At 40.2% G+C, this 23,010-nt stretch overlaps 1 protein-coding gene across 9 annotated transcripts; it reads right to left on the bottom strand.

The window, feature by feature from the left end:
* Positions 1–809: 809 nt before the first annotated feature.
* Positions 810–22,351, bottom strand: pecam1b (platelet and endothelial cell adhesion molecule 1b). 9 transcript variants are annotated; one of them, XM_080417520.1, is made up of 16 exons: positions 22,149–22,351; positions 21,996–22,016; positions 19,762–20,055; positions 16,351–16,632; positions 15,035–15,328; positions 14,469–14,744; positions 13,595–13,879; positions 12,568–12,846; positions 11,361–11,462; positions 11,185–11,218; positions 10,211–10,290; positions 7,816–7,866; positions 7,437–7,526; positions 6,467–6,532; positions 5,166–5,188; positions 810–2,737 (listed from the first exon to the last, which is right to left on the bottom strand). In XM_080417520.1, exons 1-16 carry the CDS (start codon positions 22,189–22,191, stop codon positions 2,636–2,638), a joined length of 2,322 nt encoding a protein of 773 aa, XP_080273646.1. In that variant the 5' UTR covers positions 22,192–22,351; the 3' UTR covers positions 810–2,635. The 9 variants fall into 9 exon arrangements, 7 of the variants coding, with proteins under 7 accessions (XP_080273646.1, XP_080273645.1, XP_080273647.1 ...); XM_080417519.1 differs by having other exon boundaries at positions 810–2,740; XM_080417521.1 differs by lacking the exons at positions 10,211–10,290; positions 11,185–11,218 and having other exon boundaries at positions 810–2,740.
* Positions 22,352–23,010: the final 659 nt, after the last annotated feature.

Genomic DNA, 23,010 nt, shown 5'->3' on the forward strand with positions numbered 1-23,010 from the left:
AGTCAGTGGTGTAAAGTAACTAAGTACATTTACTTAAGTACTGTACTTAAGTACAATTTTGAGGTATTTTTTACTTTACTGGAGTATTTCCAGTTTTCAGTACTTTTACTTCTACTCCACAACATCTCAGAAGCAAATATTGTACTTTTACTCCACTACAATTATTTGAAAACTTTAGTTACTCGTTACTATTTAGACTTTGATTATTATTACAAAACACACTAATCACTTCAGCCCTATATACATTTCGGCCATTTGAAAATAGCCGATCTACAAGGTCACAATGGGTCGCGATGCGACGTGAGCTTGTAGATCTGCTATTTTCAAAAGATTTTTTATACATTTTGAACTTGTGAAGTGGGACATTTTGCACAATGAGTACTTTTACTTTTGTACTATATACTATATATATATATATATATATATATATATATATATATATATATATATATATATATATATATATATACATTTTTATACCAATACTTTTGTACTTTTACTCAAGTAAAATTCCAGACTTTCACTTGTAACAGAGTATTTCTACATTGCAGTATTGATACTTTTACTTGAGTAAAACATGTGTGTACTTTTTCCACCACTGGTGGTGTATGATTTCATCTCAACCCAGAATTACGGTCAGTCAGTTATGCAGATCAAAAGGGAGACAATGTACACATCAACATTCAGAAGCAGAGGGATTTAGGCTAGTAGATAAACTAGTCTAGCCCGGCCTCAATAGTTACACAGCCCCAGGAAACATAAAAACCTAGATTTAGAGGCCCATGGGAAATCATAAAATGTAGACAGTACAAGCTTGTGAGTTGCCTTTAATAGGAAAACAAATATTTACAGCTGACATTACAGTCAACGCCCATTGCCGACTGGTACATAAAACAGGGAAAATGAGTAAAACATATCGTTGCTGTCGGGCAGAAAGCTTGTATCTCCATATTTCATGGAGATACAAGCGATATTTTTATGTTTTTTCGCAAATTAATTGCCCTACTTCATCATACAAGATGTATTAAAGGTATTAACAAGGGCTTGTGACTGAACAATAACTACACTGGATTTGTTGGAACACATTGGTTCTTTTTTATAATTTCCTGAAAAGTTATTGTTTTGGTCATACAAGGTGTCCACCTGACAGTGACGTTATGGATAAGGTCAAGGTGGTGGGAACAGGAGAGAAAAAGTGTGATTAGTGCTCATAAAGAAGGAAAATGTAAAGTGGAGTGAAAGAAAAAGTAGGGTGCAGGACAGGTGTGAAAAGTCATTGTTGAAGATTAACTTTCACTCTAAAGTCACATATTGCAGAAAACTAGGGTTTCATTGGCCTCTACAAGTTGAATCTTTCAACTAGGTCAGTGGTCTTCAACCAGTGGTCCTGGGATCACCAGTGGTCTTTGAGGGGGTTCCAGGTGGTCCCCAGCTAAATGATGGAAGAGTTGGTAACCAAATGGACCCTTATTGATCTTTAACTCTTGAGAGTGTAAAATGAAACCAAATGGACCCTTACGGGTCCACAATAATTTAACTCTTGAGAGCGTAAAATGAAACCAAATGGACCCGGTTTCATTTTACGCTCTCAACAGTTAAATTATTGTTAAACATCTGCATTACTTAATTTACTAGAAGTCACAATTAGAGAATGTAGAAGAATTGTTATTTTGATCGACGTTTGCCTGTTATCTCTCCTATTGTACCAACATCAACACAGCATTGAATTGTGGACAAAATCTTAACCAACGATAACAAAATATTCTACGTTTTGGGTCTGAGAGGCTAAACCTCATCAAACGGTGGTCCGTGGCTCAAATGCCCAATAAACAATGGACCTTGATATGAAAAAGGTTGAAAACCACTGAACTAGGTTAAACTGCCTGCCACACCCCAGTCGTATTGTAGTAGTACCAGTTTAACCACTGACACCCGAGGAAAAACAGGTCATCATGATTGCAATTTTGTTAAAAGTATCAACCCGGCTTAGAGGTCAGTGCAGCACTAGTTTTTTTGCACTATGTATAGGTGAAAAAAGTGTTGATGCGTTCGTTTTTGTCATTCCACATGACCTTATGACAAAATATACAATTGCTTTTAGCAGTGATGTAAAGTAACTAAGTACATTTACTCAAGTACTGTACTTAAGTATCATTTTGAGGTATTTTTTACTTACTTTACTGGAGTATTTCCAATTTTCAGTACTTTTACTTCTGCTCCACTACATCAGAGTCAAATATTCTTTGAAAACTTTAGTTACTAGTCACTTTGTAGATTTAATTATTATTACAAAACATACAGTAACCACCTATATACATTTCGGCCATTTGAAAATAGCCCATCTACAAGCTCACAAAGTGTCGCCATGCGACACAATGTGAGCTTGTAGATCTGCTATTTTCAAAAGATTTTTATACAATTTATGCATTTGAAAACTTGTGAAATGGAACATTCTGCATAATGAGTACTCTCTACTTTTGGCACTTTAAAGTACATTTTGATACCAATACTTTTGTACTTTTACTCAAGTAAATGTTTAATTCCGGACTTTTACTTGTAACAGAGTATTTCTACATTGCAGTATTGATACTTTTACTTAGGTAAAAAATGTGAATACTTTTTCCATCACTGGCTTTTAGTCCACAGGCACAGGGAGGTGTTGGTGGGTGTCGACATCGGGATGAGCATGAAAGTTCACTGGCTGGTCACCATTGAGCTCAGCGTACTCTACTGCACCCTGCTGAGACACCAAGGAGACCCCACTTAATACTGTCACCCCACTTAATACTGTCACAGACAGTTGATTCATGTGCCAACAAAATGCTGAAAACCATCACTATGATGCAACAGATAATTAGTGAGATAAAGTATATGTGAACACACTTGCAAAGCACATACAGTATATGAACTCTCAGTCATAAATCTGAATTAAAATTCATTCATTTAGTTTAGTAGTCACAAAGCATACGCTTATGCTTTCGTGCAGTCCATGCCAAAATGTAATTAATAAAAGTTAACCCATAAAAAATAGGAAAGAAAAAAAAAGACACTTCCGGAACATCCTGGTGGAATGTCCTGTGTCTACCTGGAGCTACACATTCTTGTGCTTCCTTGTTCTTACAAGCACAAAGGCCAATGTAATATTTCAGGAGGACAGAGGAGGACCCACCCTTCAGTTATGACAACAAACAGAAGGGTAGAAAGAGGGAAAGATGCACCCTACCCCTCATTGTACAAAAGGAATTGGACACCCTATCCTATACGTGTGAAGCAGTGGTGTAAAGTAACTAAGTACATTTACTCAAGTACTGTACTTAAGTACAATTTTGAGGTATTTGTACTTTACTTAAGTATTTCCAATTTCCAATACTTTTACTTCTATTCCACTACATCTCGGATCCAAATATTGTACTTTTACTCCACTACAATTATTTGAAAACTTTAGTTACTAGTTACTTTGTAGATTTTGATTATTATTACGAAACATACATTAACCACTTCAGCCCTATATACATTTCGGCCATTTGAAAATAGCTGATATACAAGTAGAGCTGCTATTTTCAAAAGATTTTTATACATTTGAAAACTTGGGGAAATGGGACATTCTGCATAATGAGTACTTTTACTTCTGGTACTTTAAGTACATTTTGATACCATTACTTTTGTACTTTTATTCAAGTACATTTTGAATTCCGGATTTGTTTCTTGTAGCAGAGTATTTCTACATTGCAGTACTGATACTTTTACTTAATAAGTAAAACATTTGAGTACTTTTTCCACCACTGGTGTGAAGACACAAAACAGAGAGGGTAGGGCCAAATGGTAGGGCCAACCCCCCCCCCCCCCCCCAGGGTCTGGGGGGGGGATTGGGATTTGCCCAGTAATTACTTTGGCTTATAGATTTTAATTCAGATAAAACTCGCTAAATTCTTCCTTCAATGAGATACGGGGATGACAACATAAACCATGATGTCACATCCTTAGCTCATTTTAAGTTGTCTTTTTTTCTTCTTCTCCCAGTTAGAACTGCCTGTTCATAACACCATGTAGGGACAAACAGTAAGCAGTGTGAGCCAGTGGCGATTCCCCACCAAGTGGGCCAACAAATAATTGGCAAAACACTAAGATTTCATTGACAATATAACTAATAAAAACAAATAATGTAAAAATAATAATCATCCAAAAATAAACATTTCTTCTTTAAAACCTTGAAAAACGAGTTTTCATTGTGATGGTGAACTTACAATTATATATTCCGCAGCTCCATTGATCCAAGCCGGAAACGCAATCGATTTACATGCTCTGAAAATGCACGCGGCCCACCCATATCTGACCACTTAAAACGGCAGCCGAGTTAAGGGGTCAGACCGGGGTGGGCCGAGAAACGCTTCAAGGACAGTGTGGCAGTTTTAAGAGATGGACCTGGAGGTAAGTTTACTGGGCCACACGGCGCTGGTTTTGATGTGAGTGATATGGAAGGAAGCCCCAGCCCAATTCCCTTTGTTCTTGGTCTGGAAACTCTGAGGCACATTTTCCTCTCACGCTGCTGGACTATCTACCCTACTGAGAGAGGGAGTGTGCATGGCCACCAGGCTGGCAGGGAGAGCAATGGAGGGAAACACCACAGGACAGAACTCTAGCTTACATATCATCATCATCATCGCTGTCGGTTGGAAACCTTGCATGTCCAAAGCTGTTACTTTTCAGGAATTAGATAATATAAATAACCTGTGTGCCAATGGATCTAACGTAGTTATTATTTAGTTCATTTCTTTCATTTGTTTAAATATTTTAAAAACCCACAGACAGCTTTAACCCCTTTTAACCTGGCTTACGTATTTTGGGCATGTCATTATAGGCGAGAATTTCTCCCCCAAAAAGCCATTCTACAAGCTCACAACTCGGTGCATCGTGACACGTTTTGAGTTTTTAGATTATTTACAGTATATACAGTACTGTATATGCAGTAATTCTTTCGATTTTTTTGTGACACTGTCACAAAATAGGGATTATACATAAATAAAAAGATGAAATAGGGAGATACAAGGTTTCTGCCCAACAGAGACATTACGATATTAACTACTTTTTGTCCATACTTCTTGCTATACCCTTTTTTTCTCCACGAAATGATACAATATCTATTAAAGTGTTGCAGAATTACTCACATAGTCATCGTGGTCAACAGCACCTGCGGAAACAAGAAAACAAGTTTAGTCTACTATGCGTGCGCACACACACACACACACACACACACACACACACGTGTGCATAGTCTTCGTGATGGCACGTGCGTGCGTGCGTGTACAAGCATGTGTCCTGTTCACTCATTCTGTACATGCTAATGGCATCCCTTATTCTTTGGTCATTTATGACGAGGCTGCCCTTGCTGAGTGATGTTGTTTCTTTGCTGCAGAGGCCATTGTTGTAGCCCAGAAGGCAGTGGACGTGCCAATGAGCGCAGTCACTGCCCTATGAATCAACGCTTAGATTATCACAGCTTGACTCAGTGCGTGAGTTTGAGTAATACATGACTCATCAACCAAGGATTATTTGTTCACTTTGAATAAGGTACAGCATGTCTCCCATGGGCTGCCCGAAAGACACATGCAGCTTCTGGCTTGCCTTCCAATAACAGGAAGTTCCTGTGAGCAGTAACAGGATATGATCACCTACCAGGCTACTGGAGTGGTTTAGGTAATCTGGCAATAGCAAAGTGCCCTCTTGTACTAAGTTCTCCTCTTTGCAAAAGGGAGGGCCGCGTACCGGCTCCAACTCTATATGTTCGGGGCAGGCTGCATAGCGGCCCGAACCTCTAGTACGTCAAATAGCCGATCAACAAATCATGGCCTAATGTTCACCTTTTATGACATGCCCAGAATAGGGACGCTAGCCAGGGTCAGTGGTGGAAAAGGTACTCAAATGTGTTACTTAAGTAAAAGTATCAATACTGCAATGCAGAAGTACTCCGTTACAAGTAAAAGTCCGGAATTACTTGAGTAAAAGTACAAAAGTATTGGCATAAAAATGTACTTAAAGTACCAAAAGTAAAAGTACTAAAATATTTGAAAATATTCGATCTACAAGCTCACAACGCGCCACGATGTGACGCGTTGTGAGCTTGTAGATCGCCTATTTTCAAATAGCCTATGTATAAAATAGGGCTAAAGTGGTTAATGTATGTTTCATAATATCATAATTTAGATCTGAAAAGTAACTAGTAACTAAAGTTTTCAAATAATTGTAGTGGAGTAAAAGTACAATATTTGCCTCTGAGATGTAGTGGAGTAGAAGTAGAAGTATTGAAAATAGGAAATACTCCAGTAAAGTAAAAGTACCTCAAAATTGTACTTAAGTAAATGTACTTAGTTACTTTCCACCACTGGCCAGGGTTCATGTAGTTAAAGTTGTCTAGGTCAGGAGTCACAACAGATATTATGAATCATAAGAAGTAATATGTGTTGCTCACCATGTGCAGAGGTTTGGAGCTCACTGTACACTGTGTCTGTGCCTTTTTTCAGTGGAACTGTTAGAACTGTTAAAAAAAGAAAAACACTGGTCAGTCAGTAGGTTACTCTACTTGAACATCAAAAGGCAATGAAATCACTGCCACCATAGACACATGTTTATTTATTCATCATTAACAGAAACTTCCAGTTTAGCTGGTGATTGCAGCATCGTAAAAAAAAAATAACTCAAGCAGCATTTATGCCATCTCCAGCCTACAGGGACCTCGACCATACAACCGCATCGAAGAGCTGGTCGGTATCAAAAAACCATCCTGGCAATTAGCTCTACCCTTCCTGTTTATGAACTGATGTTTCCAGAATGCCCTATCACTACAGTTACAGCCACTCCAAAGACATCTTAATTATGTGTAATTAGGACCCTCCCAGGATGTGTCTTATCAAAAGTGAAGGAATGTCGGCAAGGCTAAGTAAAATGGAACCCCCTCGATGACCCCTGGGGGTCCCCGGACCCCACTCTGAGAATGACTGGTTTAAGAAGTGGAAATAATAATAATAAGACTTAAAGGTAGGGTAAATAATCTACTTTGGTGAAAAATAAGTGTTAAATGGCTCTATATTCTGATAGTACTCATTGCTATAGAGTGTTTGTTCAGTAAAAGGAGTCTCCCATGTCTCTCAGCTCTTTATTAAACAGAAAATGCATTTTCAGTGCTCTCTCCTGATTGGCTTAAATCTTGTCACCTACCTGAAAATGTACTATATTCTGTTTACTAAAGAGCTGGAGAGACCCCTGTGACCGAACAAACGCTCTGTAGCAATGATTACTATCAGAATATAATACTTTAACTATATATATATATCACTTACCCTACCTTTAACTACTGTTTATATATATATATATATGCGTGTGACCCGTGTGTGTGTGTGTGTGTGTGTGTGTGTGCGCGCGTGCGTGCGGGTGTGTGTCACCTTTAACAAGATCAGCAGGTTGGGGATGCACCACCTCGGTGTATTCTACATCAGGTTCAGTGGATGCTGCACTGCTCTCCTCATCATTGGCTGTACCGTACGGAAGTACATGAACAAAACAGATGAACACACACTAAATGACCCATCTGCTCTGCTCCGTTCTTTATGCCTGAGACTAGCTTTTTACAACAGTCGCTTTGCTATGGATTTTAACATTAACGTTTCACAACTTAATGACGCTCGACAAACAATAAATAAGTTTCCTTCAACAGGAACCTCGTACTAATGGCTTTTCCACCTCCCCTGTTAAAAATGCTCTTGAGATGCTGTAAGGTGCTTTGGATCAAATGGGTTATGTTAGGTAATTTCAGCATCTCACCTGCATCCGCCGGCCTCTCACTCCACACACTGGCTGATCTGACCACCCTCCCTACAAGACAAAGACATAGATTCACGCCGAGTCATGTTATGTAGTGCTCTGACCACCTTCCTACAAGACAAAGACTCATATATAGTGTCACACTATGCTGAGGTAGATCACAGCACGTGCAAGAGAAATTCAGATTGTCATGGGTTCCTAATATAACTAGGAATACAAGTCACCAGACATAAATTGCATTGTAATGGTTGGTAAATCTCACTCAGCTATCCCGCGTGACATCCACACATTCGAAGAGGGTATGTTTAATGTTTGTACTATGTTTGAATTATTTTTGCAAGATTGGCCAGAGTAATGCTAATTGTCTAAATACAAGACCTGATTTGATGCCGTGTTTTGAAACAGAACTGTTCATCATGGCCCATTGAAAACCCAGTATGTTCCAGAAAGATTATCACAGGGGCAGAGATTTAGAATCTTTGTCGGCCAATAGTCCACAAATCTTCCGCTGCCTTACGCACAATAGGCCACTGTTTATTCAACAAGGGCGACACAATAAGGACTGGCAAAAACAACTTCCCATTCCTTAATGTAATCTCAAATTGGAGTTCAACACTGGTCTAAGTTATTAACTTCCTCCACCTGCTGCCTGCATGCAAACTAGTCTGGCGTACAACCAAATTATTTCCCTGATTTCCAACATACCCACCCATCCACCCACGGACACACGACACAACCCCAAACCCCTTGAGACAATATTCCATCACCAGCCCTTTCTTGAACAAGTTTCTTCATGCCAACATAGTAAATCTGTTGGAGACTATTGTTTAAAAAGTTCATGGTGCTCTTTCATACACATTCCTTTGAGTTTTTAGTTGAGTTTAAGATGGTTAAACCTGTCTTTATCATGCGCTTATGTTGGTAATCACAATACATCAAAATAGACACAGCTACATTACATTGTGTACATTCGGCAGACATTGCACCGAAACATGGCTAAATGGGTAATGTCAGTAAATACCTAAAGTAAGTAACCTGGGCAAAATGAAAGGTACTGACACGCTGCTAAATAAAACCAACGTCTTTATTCTACAAGTGCTTCTTCCAATCAGTCAAGAGATCAACCAAAAATATATACACACATTTCTGCTGATGGATATAAAGTGTATGTACAATTCAAACCTTCATCAAATGAACAAACAAACAAACATCAAATGCACGACAGATAAATAAGAGAAGTTGCAACAACAAAGGACATGCAATCAGAGACAGACCAATGGGAATGAAGAAACGGGACAAAGAAAGTAATGCAGATTATTATAAAACCAAGGCCCATCCAGGGTGCAGGAGGAGGGGAGAGAGATCAATGGGGTCCTGGTTCACATGCAGTCACTCACAACACATTCCTCCTGGTCACATGAGTGAGTTTGGACACATGTAGTCCTTTCATGCCCCAAACTTAAAACTGAAGAAAATGTCCACATCCACATTTTGGTCATTATTTTCTGTGTTAAGCTATTATCACGATCATCTGAATTCTCTGTTCCAAATTGAGTTGGGCCGTTACAGTCATTTCTTAAATCCCAAGGCTGTCTTTTCTTTGAAGCCGTTATATTTTTTCGTTCAAGTCTCTCGTACTCCGAGGCTTGTCTCTACACTGTTGCCGGGATACTGTAGCTGCTCCTGTTGCTGATGTCAGCAGGAAGTGATGCCACGCTATCTCGCGTCCCATTGGTCACTCCCCCCTCCGCGTGGTCATAGTGTGGCGTTGCGTCTGGAACAAGACGGCGACAATCAGCGCTCTCAGCAGTCACTCACAAGAGTGGACAAACAGCCTGCGCCATGCACTGTTAAACACTCTAAATTCAGCTATCAACCTTCTACTTCCTGCACAAACACTCTACCTTGAGCCTCAGAATGTTTACTTTGGCCGTGAGACCCACAGCGTTTTGCCCTCTGGGAACATCCTATTTTTCTTTTCTCGTGTACATATTTAGCAACACATACATGAAAACTCCCAAATGCAAACATAGACAGCACACAAGAGACACAGAGGCAACTTTCCAACGTGCACACATACAGTACATCACACTGAGAAGTTGAGGATTAAACAGACAAATGCATTCACAAAAGATAGCTGATGCGCATGCATGCACATTAGAATGATGTATCAGTGACATGAGCTGATGGATGGCTTTTGAAGTAAACATGCTATGCTATGGCTATTACATAAAAAAAACAAAACATGCTATGCCTTGTTGCGCTGGCACCAGCGACTTAAGCGTAATTTATACTCCGTTCTACGATGAAGTGTAAATTAGGCTTCATGGTTGTTAAAGTATGGCTTATAGCATCAGTGCAGTGGCACACAGAGAAGGTAGTAAAATCAGACTACCTGTGGGTGCGTTATAAACCTCTCTGTCGTGGGTTAGACTCACTGTTAAAGAGTCATCTGATTTAGGGCTCGAAGGCTTTCTGAGAAATGGGGAAAATAAAGTCATCTTCGGCGGGTCGTAAAGTGGAGAGGTGACCTTTAATGGACAAATACAGCTCACTTCAAATTGGGTAATGCGTTTGACGCTGTCAGATTAAGCTCATACCCCTACACTCGCTCGGGCTGGGCAACTAACCGAAAATATATCAAAACCAATATTTAGAACAAATAACCGACTTATAACCGAAGAATCGAGATTTAAGCATGTTTAAAAATAATAATTTATATTTCAATCTGTTTATTGCAATTTTTGTATTTGATGAATTGCACTGGAGGAAGCTATTATGTACCTGTATCAAATTCTTGATATTTATTGCTTCTGTGGAAAATCCAATAAACAAAGTTTAAAAAAATAAATAACAATAATAATTTATAATTTAATAATTAAATGAATCAACACGAAAAATGTTAATAGGTAAAATTCAAATAGGTTGTTTATAATCGACTAAATCGATGAGTTGGATTAACCACTTAACCCTGTATTATCCATTGTTGTACAATGGTGGCGTACACAAATAGTTTAAGTAGCCATTCTACAAGCTCACAGCGTGTCGCAGGGTGAAGCGTTGTGAGCTTGTACATCTGCTATTTTCAGTATTTAAAAAATATAAAAAGTCATTCATGAATCGCAATAGAGGCAAAAGTTTGTGATTTGAAGTCGTATGGCCCAACACTACCCTACACTGAGCTTAGATACTCACAACAGAATAGAACAAGATTGATTCTGATGAGAAGCAGCTAGCCATTTAAAGCCTAGATACAAGATTGCCATACATCCAATACTCTTTGGGCGCCTGCTGAAATGGCGTGGTTACACACTGACATAAAACTACATCTGTCTATGCTGAGGAAACAAGGTATTCAAGCAAACTCACACTGACAGTTCAGCTGCCGCTTCTCGATTTTTACCTATGATAGGAGAGAAAGGGTGAGAAGGAGAGAAGAACAGACGGGGAAGACGAGGTGTTCTTTTGGTTTTTCAGTCATAAATACACAAGCTAGACATGAGCAGCCAGTGCTGCTGGAGGATGAGGACGGTAGCTCTCTCTACCTCTCTTGGCCCGGAAGCGCAGTACACACAGCAGCACCAGAACCACCACCACCAGCAGACAGGAGGCCACGATCACACCCTTCTTCCACATCGCCATGAGCACTACAGAGAGGACAGGAGAGATTACAATTTAAATCAAGTCAAATCACAATGACATAAAATCACATTCAGTTATAATCAGTGGTGTAAAGTACTCAAGTAAATTTTGAATTCTGGACTTTTACTTGTAACAGAGTTTTTCTATATTGCAGTATTGATACTTTTACTTAAGTAAAGAATTTGAGTACTTTTTCCACCACTGGTTATAATGTCAATCACCAAATCACTTGTTTCCTATTTAGAGCTATGGCCATTTTCTCTTTTTTTTTCTTTCTCTCTTGCTAATGTTTGCTGTTTTTAACATTTGTAACTTTGTAAATATGTTTGGAAAAGCGGTATAAATAAAATGTATTAATTCATCCATCTAGGTGAGGAGATAAGTACTATGTATGCATCTGCATTACACCTCAAGCAGTGCATGTTATTCTTGTGTGACCCCCTTGTGAATCCCAGTCTCAAATTATTAGTATTGCCGCCACTACCACCGATAATAATGATAGTAAGAGCAGCAACAGCACTATCTGGACATATAAAGCAACTTTCACTGGAGCAGTAGGAACGCCCCCTCCTGTTGCATCCCCTCTGCTTGGTATCCATGACATATTTGGCCCTCGTCTAAAACTACTTGGGGAACCCTGAGATAGATGTGTCACTACTACCATTTTCACTAGCAGTGAAATGGTAGTGAAAAGCTAGTAATAGACAAAGCTGGCAGGAAATATTCGCCTCCCACACCTGTTACTCGGTGGTACTCGACCCCAGTACAAGTACTCAACCCCAGTGCAGTGAGTCAAAGTACTCCTGGTCAACTATTGCTCCACTACAAGTGCAAGTTACTGAGTCAAATGTGTGCTTGAGTTAAAGTACTGAGGTACTTACTTAAAAAAATATATGAAGTATTCAAAAGCATATGCTTTTAATAATACAATTCAAAAGAACAAATTACAAAGTGCATTTTCCTTTTTTAATATCAATGCATAGCTGTATTGAAATGTAGTCATTTAGAAAAAGTATCAAAAAATACAAATACTCAAGTAAATGTCCTCCACTAGCCTTACTGTATGCATTAGGCCTGGACACATGTATGAACAACACGCATGATTCTCACCTTCTATAGTAACCATGTGGCTGCGGACTTTGTTAGCGTTGTTGGAGGCCTCGCAGTAGTAGTTCCCGCTGTGCTGGCTGCCCACACCGGGCACCTGGTAGTCGTAGGTGTTCTGGTTCGTGATGTTACTGAACAACAGCACCTGTGGGTTGCCATGGCGATACCACTTGAAGGTGACCGGCGGCGTACCCTTGACGCTGCAGATCAGGTAGAGCCGATCTCCCTCGGCGATGTTGGTCAGGTCAGGAACGACAGTCAGCCACGGCTCCGACAACGGCACTGAGAGAGGCGAGAAGAACGGATCAAATGAGATGAAGTGCGCCGTTATTATGTGACGTCCAGTGGTGGGAAATGTACTCACATTTCTTACTTAAAGGTAGGGTAAGTGATATTTTTTGGTTAAAACAAAAAGTATTTTGTTAAAAGGTTAAAACACTATACTCTGATAGTAATCATTGCTATAGAGTTTTTTTCAGTAACAGACGTCTCCCCGTCTCTCCAGCTCTTTAATAGACAGAAAATACATTTTCCGGTAGGTGTCAAAATCTCAGCCAATCAGGAGAAAGTACCCATTTTTAAGCTTCATTTTTTATAGTGTTCCAGTTTCAATTTTGTCTGCTCATTTCTTAGTGTCATCACTTCCAATTTCACTTGTTTAATCTATATCCTGATTGAGTTCTCTATCCTGATTGGATAAAATTGGAAATTAAACTGAAACTGAAACGAAAATGCATTTTCTGTTTTATAAAGAGCTGGAGAGACAAGGAGACTCCTTTTACTGAACAAACACTCTATAGCAATGAGTACCATCAGAATATAGAGCTATTTAACACTTATTTTAACCAAAGAAAATCACTTGCCCTACCTTTAAGTAAAAGTATCAATACTGCAATATAGAAATACTCTGTTACAAGTTAAAGTCCGGAATTCTATATTTACTTTAGTAAAAGTACAAAGTATTGGCATCAAAATGTACTTAAAGTAAGCCTAATTTATACTTTGTCGTATGAAATGAGGCTATATTCACCTATGACAGGGGCGAAGAGTCTTTTACTGAGAACGGATTCCTTCCTTGGATTGTTTCTGGCCTCACACATATATAAGGCTATGTCCTTAGGTTGTTGGATGGTGATTGGGAACAAGGCCGGTTGACCTGGCTGCTGGACAGTGACGGTCCTGTTCAGCTCAATCCATCCCCGCAATAGGCTGTAGTGTATAGGTAGGCTCCCTCTCTCTGAGAGACAGAGAACCTGGAACGGCTCCCCCAGGATAACATTCCCCGATACCCATATTCTTGGCACAGTGACAGTAACTGGAGGGCAGACACAAGACACAAATCCTTAAAATCCACCAAATATTTCAGTACCAACTATAACCATGTTACCAAGTTATGTCCTAACTGTACTCACTGTTCAAGATGTATAGGACATGCTTGGGATTTTAACAAAGACGTCTAATTTATATCAGTAAGACTTTATCGAAGACATCTGAAGTGACAGCAATTCTGCTCTTCAACTCAGTTCGAAACAGTTCAGTTTTAACCCATTAAGACCGGGAACGCATCTGTGTGTAATTTTAAGATTTCTTTGGCTATTCAAAAATAGCAGATCTACAAGCTCATAGCGCTGCAGTGCCGCGCTATGAGCTTGTAGATCTGCTATTTTAGAAAGATGTGGGCAAATCTTTGAATGTATATATTTTTTAACCGAACATTTGTAAAATATTTTGTTCCAGGGACCTCCAGAAGCAAAAATTTTCATTGAAAAAACATAGATTCAAAGATTTGCATGAATTTTCAACATTTTTCAAAAATAGCAGATCTATAAGCTCATAGTGCGGTGCCGCACTATGAGTGTGTACTCTATGAGTGTGTACTCTACACTATTAGTGTGTACTCTTACCTTTTGGTCTAACCACCAAGGTGTTACTGGTCTTCAAAAAACCCTTGGCTCTTGCCGTACAGGTATAGTTCAAGTTGTATCGAGGTGCCTTCCCAGAGAACACGCCGACCTCCCTCTGTGCGCTCAGTTGACTTTCCAGCGGTAAAATGGTATATGTCACGTCCTCCCTACGCAGTCTCTCAGAGGCGTAGTGTTGACTTTTACATGTTAGGTTTATTTTATCCTCATGAAAGACCTCAGCAGGAGACATAGTCAGCGTTGGCTCTGAAAACAGCTCTGTGGAGTCATTATAAAAAAGACAATTTAGCTGCTTGACAAAGAATATCACTCAGTGAAACAAGGATTTAAGTTAAAATTTTCTTTACATTTTAATCAATAGATTTAAATATGATTCATACGTACTGAGTTTCATTTACAGAACTCACTGACACACTTACAGTACGAAGACGAACAAAGATATTCACATACTGTACTGTACACACACACACACACACACACACACACACACCCACGCACACGCACACGCACACGCACACGCACACGCACAAATTATCCAATCCACTTACCAGTAACTGACACAGTTTTGGTAGAGACCTTGGCTATGTTTCCCATGTCTAATCTGCACTCAAAGTCTCCAGAGTGTTTGGCCAGCACAATCATGGTATGGTTGATTTTGGTTTGTCCTTTTTGGTTGAATTTGGTTTGGCCAAGCACATTGTCCCCCTGGACCAGGAAGAGGTTGTAGTTGACAGAGGTTGAGCGGTAGTCAGAGTCAATGACGGTGCACGAGATACTCAGCTCGTCTCCCTCATAAATGTCCTCTTCTGGGCTGATCTCAAGAACAGTCGTAATGCGTAGTTCTGAGAGACAAACAAAAACAACTATGGTTTACACTCTTATCCAGAGCAGCTTAAGATATACTTGGAATACGGTTCAATTCCCAGATAACATTACAAGCAACCAAAAAGGCTAAGTTCGAGGGTAACAGTCTTCAGACCAGTGGTTTTCAAGGTTTTTGTGCCAATGGCTCAAAATCTCAAGGCACATCTATATTCATTACAATACGAGCTCACAATACATCGCATCGCATTGTAGTGTGTGTGTGTGTGTGTGTGTGTGTGTGTGTGTGTGTGTGTGTGTGTGTGTGTGTGTGTGTGTGTGTGTGTGTGTGTGTGTGTGTGTGTGTGAAATAAGTGCACACAAAGTATTGATAGAGTAAATAAAAAAGATATTCATAACATTTTGTATAGTTATATACTGTATATTGCAATAATAATGTGTAGTGTAGTTGTCACAAAATCCAAAGGCACACCTGGATTAGTCTCATGACACAAAAGTATGCCTCGACACACTGGTCTAATTACTGGTCCACACAATCGATAATAGAAACCCCCACATAATGTAATGGGTAATTAATGACAAGCCATGCAGTTATCAAAACGTTATGCACAACAGAATACAGATAATGCCTCTGTGTCGTGCATTATTTTTCGATAACGCATCATGGATTATATTTATACTGGATTATGTACAGTACATATACAGTATATCGTCACTGTCTGGTGGAAACCTTATGTCCAAAAACTGTTAATTTTCAGAAAAAGGAAAAAAGAACCTGTGTTCCAATGGATCCAATGTAGTTATTTAGTCACAAGCTCTTGTTAATTCTTTTTTTTATTGGTTTCATATTTATAAAACCTTAACTACTTTTGTTTTCACTTCAAAACATGAAAAAATTGCCGATCTGCAAGCTCCCTATGCTTTGTGAGCTTGCAGAGAGGCTATTTTTGCTACTTTTGTGTGACCCTGTAATATGGAGATACAAGGTTTCTGCCCGACAGCAACCATATGTACCGTATAAATGCAGTATTCTTACACACACCTCTGACTGAAACGGTGACATTATTGCTTTCCTTTGATTTGAAAGAGTCGGGTGTGACCAGGACAGCGTAGACACAGCGCAGCTTGCGGATGCCCGGACTGCTGAAACGAAGGCTGACTTCCGCCTTATTGACGCTGACCCGCTCTTCACGTATCTCTTCCGAGTCTGCATAGAAGTAGAAGATGATAGATCCGTTCTCCTCTGGGGCAGTGCATGTGGCTTTCACCTCTTCTCCCTCACTGAACACGCCCTTGTTGATATGAAGCACTGGCACGGACAGACCTGGAAAAACACAAATACCCAGAACATGAAGGACTTGTGTGTTTCATAGAGTGACGTTATCGCAATATTTATCAACTTTGAAGAACCTGAATTTCATTACTCACTCTCAACTTGATTATTATGATATAAACGTTTAATAATAATATCTATATATACCTTCATGCCATCAAGCATTTGCAACGTTGGGTGTCAGGAATAGGAATTGTGTGCTGTAGTGACTATTAGGCTTATTGTATATGGGATTCTATGTTTTCTTTTTTTTACAGGAAGCACCTCAGGCCAAAATCTTACCATGGTTATGGTTTGAAGCACTGTCCATGACTAAGGCTGTGTGTGTGTGTGTGTGTGTGTGTGTGTGTGTGTGTGTGCGTGTGCGTGTGTGTGTGGGCGCGCACATTAACCCTAGTGTACCTATTCTGTGGCAAACTTTGGCAAAAACAGCAGATCTACAAGCTCACAGCGCGTTGCGCTGCAACATGTTGTGTGCTTGTAGATCTGCTATGTTCGGCAAAGATATTTAGTATAGAGGGAAAATAAGAGGGGGCCTAGTATACACCTCTGGTCAACTAAGTACATAGGGTTTAGGTCCTTAGGGACAAACAAAAAATGTCACCTATAGTGACAAGCCCAAAACAGGGACATTAGGTTGAAAGTGGTTAATACCAGTCCACTGTTCTAGTCATGTCAAAAGGATATCGTGTTCAAGGCAGCACCAACTTTTAGTAATAACACAATGGCATTTTCCCAAAAGTCAACAGTGTATAAGATAATTTGTCATCTTTACAGAGCTGTTTCAATGCTGTGTGGAGGGCTCTGAACCCTGACTGAAACGGATCAAGGATCTAGTTGGTATTCAGGAATGGTTGCAGTTGTGACAGGACAATTTTCTCTATTATTTTAGAAACAATGGTAATTAAAAAATGGCCCATTACTTAAACACTTAACATCAAAGTTACGATTTTTCATTTTAGCAAAGGTTGGACAACTCAATGTTTAAAACATGCAGAGACAGTGCCAGAGGCTAAGCAATAATTAATAATAACTTGGATGGTAGGGCCATCAATATTTATGGGAGGGCACAACATCATGGGGGGAGGTGGAGGGTTTCATGTGCATTTACAATGTTTCTCAATCCAGACAAAGACACCGGTTTAAATTAAAGAGAGAGTGTCAGAGAACATTTTAAAAGGTTTTCAGTGAAACACTTCAGAAACTTCTCAAACATGTCCGTGGATGTTTCAGCATAATGATAGATATTGGGATTGAGGACAGAACTTATAGTGCTGAACAAAGGCCTATATACTGTATATTTATATTTATGATACATATAGAGGCTGTTACTCTGCAATTGTTTTTTCTTCTGTTTTTTTTCTGAGAATGATTCTTTCACAACTGTTTGTTGTCCTAAAATAGAAGAGAGGGAAGGGAATGTGGGGGAAATTATCTTTATTATGACTCTGTCCACCTTGTTTAGGCAGTTTCTCTCAGCCTTGAAAGAAAGATTACACACTCAGTAAAGTCCTGAGTGTGTAAAATGGTCTGATAAAGACCATTTTACTCTCAGTTAAATTAACACTCATGATTTTGCTGTGCTGTTCCGTGCCAGTTTACTCTAGTTCTGGAACAGCCACTGACTATATTTTGGCATATATTTTCTATATACAATTTTTTTAAATGAATTTGGCACTTTATTCATTTATCTCACTGTTTAAATTTGATGAAAAAATACCATTAAATTGAATGACTTAAGTGTGAAGGGGGGGGGGGGGAAATCTAATTGTTTGTGAGATCACTGAAGGGGTCTTTAACCATTGGTAACCGGAACGCTCGCCCCCATTTCTGTCACAGACCGCTCAACCCCCAGCGGTTCTTGTATTCGTTTTATTGAGGTTAAGGTTAGGAATAAGTTCAGGGTTAGGCATAGTTTAGGAACAAGGTTAGGTTTAGGTATAGATTTACTGAGGCTACATTTAGGAATAAGGTTAGGTTTAGGCATAGTTATACTGAGGTTACGTTTAGGAATACCTGGTGGGGACCATTCCGAGGTCGCCGGATTTGAACCAGGGCGGGCGTGTTTTGGGGCGAGCGTATTCACCACAAAAATTCTACATTATTTAAAAAATCACACCCAGTGTGAAGTGGGCGGTGTTATCGTCACAGTTGTGACGACACAGTTGTCGTCACAGTGATGAAGTGCGTGGTGCTGTGGGCACCACGCACACAAGTGGGCGGTGTTATCATCACAGTGATGAAGAGCGTGGTGCTGTGGGCACCACGCACACAAGTGGGCGGTGTTATCATCACAGTGATGAAGTGCGTGGTGCTATTTATAGGTTATGAATGTCGTCATGCGTCTCGCTAGCCAATCACAGTGCTGAAGAATAGAGTCAGCCAATAGAGTTAGCCAATCACAGTACAGCTAGGGTTGTACTAATGCTAGGGGTGTACTAATATGGGCCAATCACAGTGCAGCAAAAGATGTACTTATGAGGTGTCCCAACCCCACTTATAGGGGCGGCTACACCGCCCAAAAATAGCTAATGTACAAGCTCACGCGTTGTCAGCTTGTAGATCTGCTTTCACTTTCCTATAGTGACATGCTGAAAACTAGGATGCCAGGGGAGTTAAAGGCATTTGTATTAAGTATTTTCATACAAACAAAACATATCTGTATCCAACTACAGCAGGGATCTTCAACAGGTGGTCCTCAGAGTTACTACAGTTACCTATTCTGAGGAGAACTTTAGCCACAATTAGCACTACAAGCTACAAGCACTACAAGCTCACACTACAAGCCTCGTAGAAGAAAAGAGGTTTGGTGTTGGGGGAAAAAAGAGCAGACCAAGAACAAGTTTAGTATTGAGGGTTTAAGCGGTTAACTGTCTGAAAAGACACATTAACAAGAATCTAACACAACGCTACACATTGATAGTGCTGTCAAACAAGTCTATGAAGCTATCTATGAAATCTATGGGAAAATGTAATCTGCAACACAATTTTATGCAATATGTGGGTGTCCCTGCTTCATCTCTCTCTCAGCTAAGGGGTCCTTGGCCTGAAAAACGTTGAAGACCCCTGAACCCTTTTTTAACACAACCAACCTGGTGAACAACATAAAAAACACCTTACCTGTTACCGTGAGTTTCTTTGGATCACTCGTACTTTTTCGGCCCTCGATGTCAATCTCACACTTGTACTTGCCAGAGTTGGACACCCTGGCCTGGTTCAAAGGGTAGACAAGATCCTCAGAGCTGCTCGTGGTCTTGGTGTACACTTGAATGCCATCCCTGTAAATAGTGTATGTCCGGCTCAAGGAGTCCACGCTACCGGCGATGGATGCTTTGCACCTCACCGTGACGTTGGTGTCCCGTGCCACCTCGGTGTTGGGCTCTATGTTGAGGACAATTTCTCGGATTATGAATGCTGAGGATGAGACAGGATTAGTCATTAGAACAAAAAATCACAGACATCGCATCTTGGTGTATTTTCCTGTATGGATGGTAGTCCTGTGAAGAGTTGTTTGAAATGATGAGCGTTATTTTATAAATGGCCAGGCCAACCATGGTATACGTTTCCTTTTCTGTCAAGACACAAAAAAATGTACACTAAAACAGAATTCATATACAGTATGATATTTCTAAGAAATTGGACAGTTGGAAACATGAATAGATTTGACTTTGCAACCTCATCTAACACAAGCTTTTATATAAAAATAAATGCCTTATCCCTTACAGTTCTGAAGCAGGACATTTCCCCAAATAACCATAAAGCCCCCCCCCCCCCATGCATTCAATATCATGATTCACAGGACTGTTTATTGTTGTTTATTTATACTCGGTTATAGTTATTGCCATAACTGATATTTTCAGTAAGCGACACCATCATGTGGAGTATATAATTCAAGGTTTGACCTACATCGTTCCCTCCCTCATCACAGCATCAATTAATTGCTTCACACACGGTACATGCAGAACCTTGCCAAGCACCTAAACACAGTCACACAGAGTGCTACAACAGTTCAACAAAATGCTCAAACTGCAGGCCCAGACAAAACAGGTCTCAGGCCGATGAATTATTCAAATTGTGAGTGCATGATCGAAAACAAAAATGATTAATTCACTGAGTCACATCCAGGCTAGGAAGCAGATGTTCCATGCTGTTTATGTACACAAATCAAGTTTCTTGCAAGACCAATCTGGGGGGCAGGCGGGGTAGTGTTCTGAGGGAAGGCCTAGTAGTAAGCAACCACCCCCACCCCCCCCAAAAAAGGAAGGAAAAGCACTTTGTTAAACAAACAGGCATCTCTGGGGACCAATTTCAGAGAAAAACGGTCCCCACCCAGCATCACTCAGCAGAACCTTGCTAAATGATGATGGGTCATTTGATAAGTAGCAGGGCCTGAATGTTTGGGCCATGGAAGTGATACAGTCACTATTAGGCTGGGACCAAACAAATGACAGATCAGAAGTACGATGCATGATGGATAATGCACTATACACTCATATCTTTCTTGAATTTGACTAAAATTACATTCAATAACTTATGCTCCATCTTTAAATAAACATCACTTTTCTACCAAACCATTTAATAACAATGACAAAAGCACCCTAAACTGGCCTAAAGGCATCCACAGTCTGATGGAAATCACGATTACAAAGATGAGGAAAAAGCTAATAAAACAGAACCATGAACCCGCTACCAACGGCATCGCTCAACATAGAGGCTTAACATACAAAAATAGACCTGCACGCTGCTGATTTGGCCCAGGCTAAGGATAAGGCCTCCATCTCCATACAGAATTGGCTCTGGCTGTCTCATTCTACCACAGTGCCAACCGACTCAGGAGAAGAGAGAGGCGTGTGACCGCACCAGCAGCCAGATTCCCAAACCCACCCAACATAGCTTTTCCACAGTGCCAGAATCTGATGGCCAAAAGCACTGATAACAGCCAGCCAGGCCAGTTTCCATTGAATGACGCACAGTAAAAACAAAGCCTTCGTGTTCATTTAACTCTCAGAGTGAAAATGGACCCAAATGGACCCCAAGTGGATCAATTCTTACAAACTTAAGTTTGTTTTGAATATTTCAGTGCTAGTGAGTGAGCATCAGGCTGTGGCTGGTGCTGTAGTTGACAAGTCTTCAAACTTCACTACGTTCTACTCCAGCACACAGTACCACTGATGAGAGCTGTACATGATTAAACTATGATGCTCTCATTGAAGAATAACTATAATTGAATGACAATCAATTAGTTACATAACAACAAATTGTGTTCTTTCAGCTTAGTAATAACACAAAGGGAGTCATAGAACACAGAACATAGCAAACTTAAGTCATTCTGAAAATGAAGACATCATACTTACATTGAGGCTCTGCCCTTCCACCTGCATGGACGACATGGGAACAAAAAGAAATAAACAAAGCACAACAACATCAGGTTAAAGACAAGTCCATCAAACCACCAAATTCCAAAAAAAAGTGTTCCTAAGGTATGATACAACATCAAGGATCCTTACAACAGAACAGGAGCATGGAGGTGAGCAGTAGGAGGGGGCCCATCCTTGTTGAGGGGCTGCTGGGACTCCCTGCGCCTATGGCTGACCAGGAGATAACTGACTAGTGGCTCAACGGGGGCTGAGGGCTGAACGAGGACAGTCTGGTGGGCGGCAGCGGGCGTGAAGGTGGTGCTCCACCTCAGCCATTCAGTGGTCAGACAGTTGCAACGGTTATCACTTGAAGCAGCCTTTGGTGCAGCTTAATTTGTCAGGAAGTGACTGTTGTTTCCTCAGGATGTGCTTGCCGCCTGGCTCTTTGCTGTTGTGGAATGTTCTCCACCGGCCCCTGTCTGTGAGTGGGGAGGGAGAGAGACAGAGAGAGAGAGAGAGAGAGAGAGAGAGAGACAGACACACACAGAGAGAAAGAGAGAGAGAGAGAGAGAGAGAGAGAGAGAGAGAGACAGACACAGATAGACAGATAGACAGACAGACAGACAGACAGAGAGTAGTCGCAGGGAATATTTCACTGTGTAGGATTAGTCAGGATTTGACCTTTGACCCTTAGAGTTGGGGTATCGGCAGGTACAGAGCACATTGTTTGGTGTGTTGTAGCGACCATTTCCTGATGTAAGGATTTCTCAGTCACTGCAAAACGACTTTTATTTTATTTCCACGGTCATAAATCTCGGTCATAAAGATTTTAGAGGTCATGAGTTGGTGGAACATTGCAAAAGTATCACTGGTAACACATAACTTTCAGTTGCACTTAGTTGGGATTGTTTCATTTCAATCCAACAGGTCCATTCAAACTATGACTCGTAATAGCAAATGTCTTACTTCTTTCTTTTTTATTTTTTCATTGTCAGCTTGTCATTGTAGCTAA

Source organism: Gymnoscopelus braueri (genome assembly GCF_963280865.1).
Source record: "Gymnoscopelus braueri genome assembly, chromosome: 2".
In the NCBI taxonomy this organism is placed as follows: domain Eukaryota; kingdom Metazoa; phylum Chordata; class Actinopteri; order Myctophiformes; family Myctophidae; genus Gymnoscopelus; species Gymnoscopelus braueri.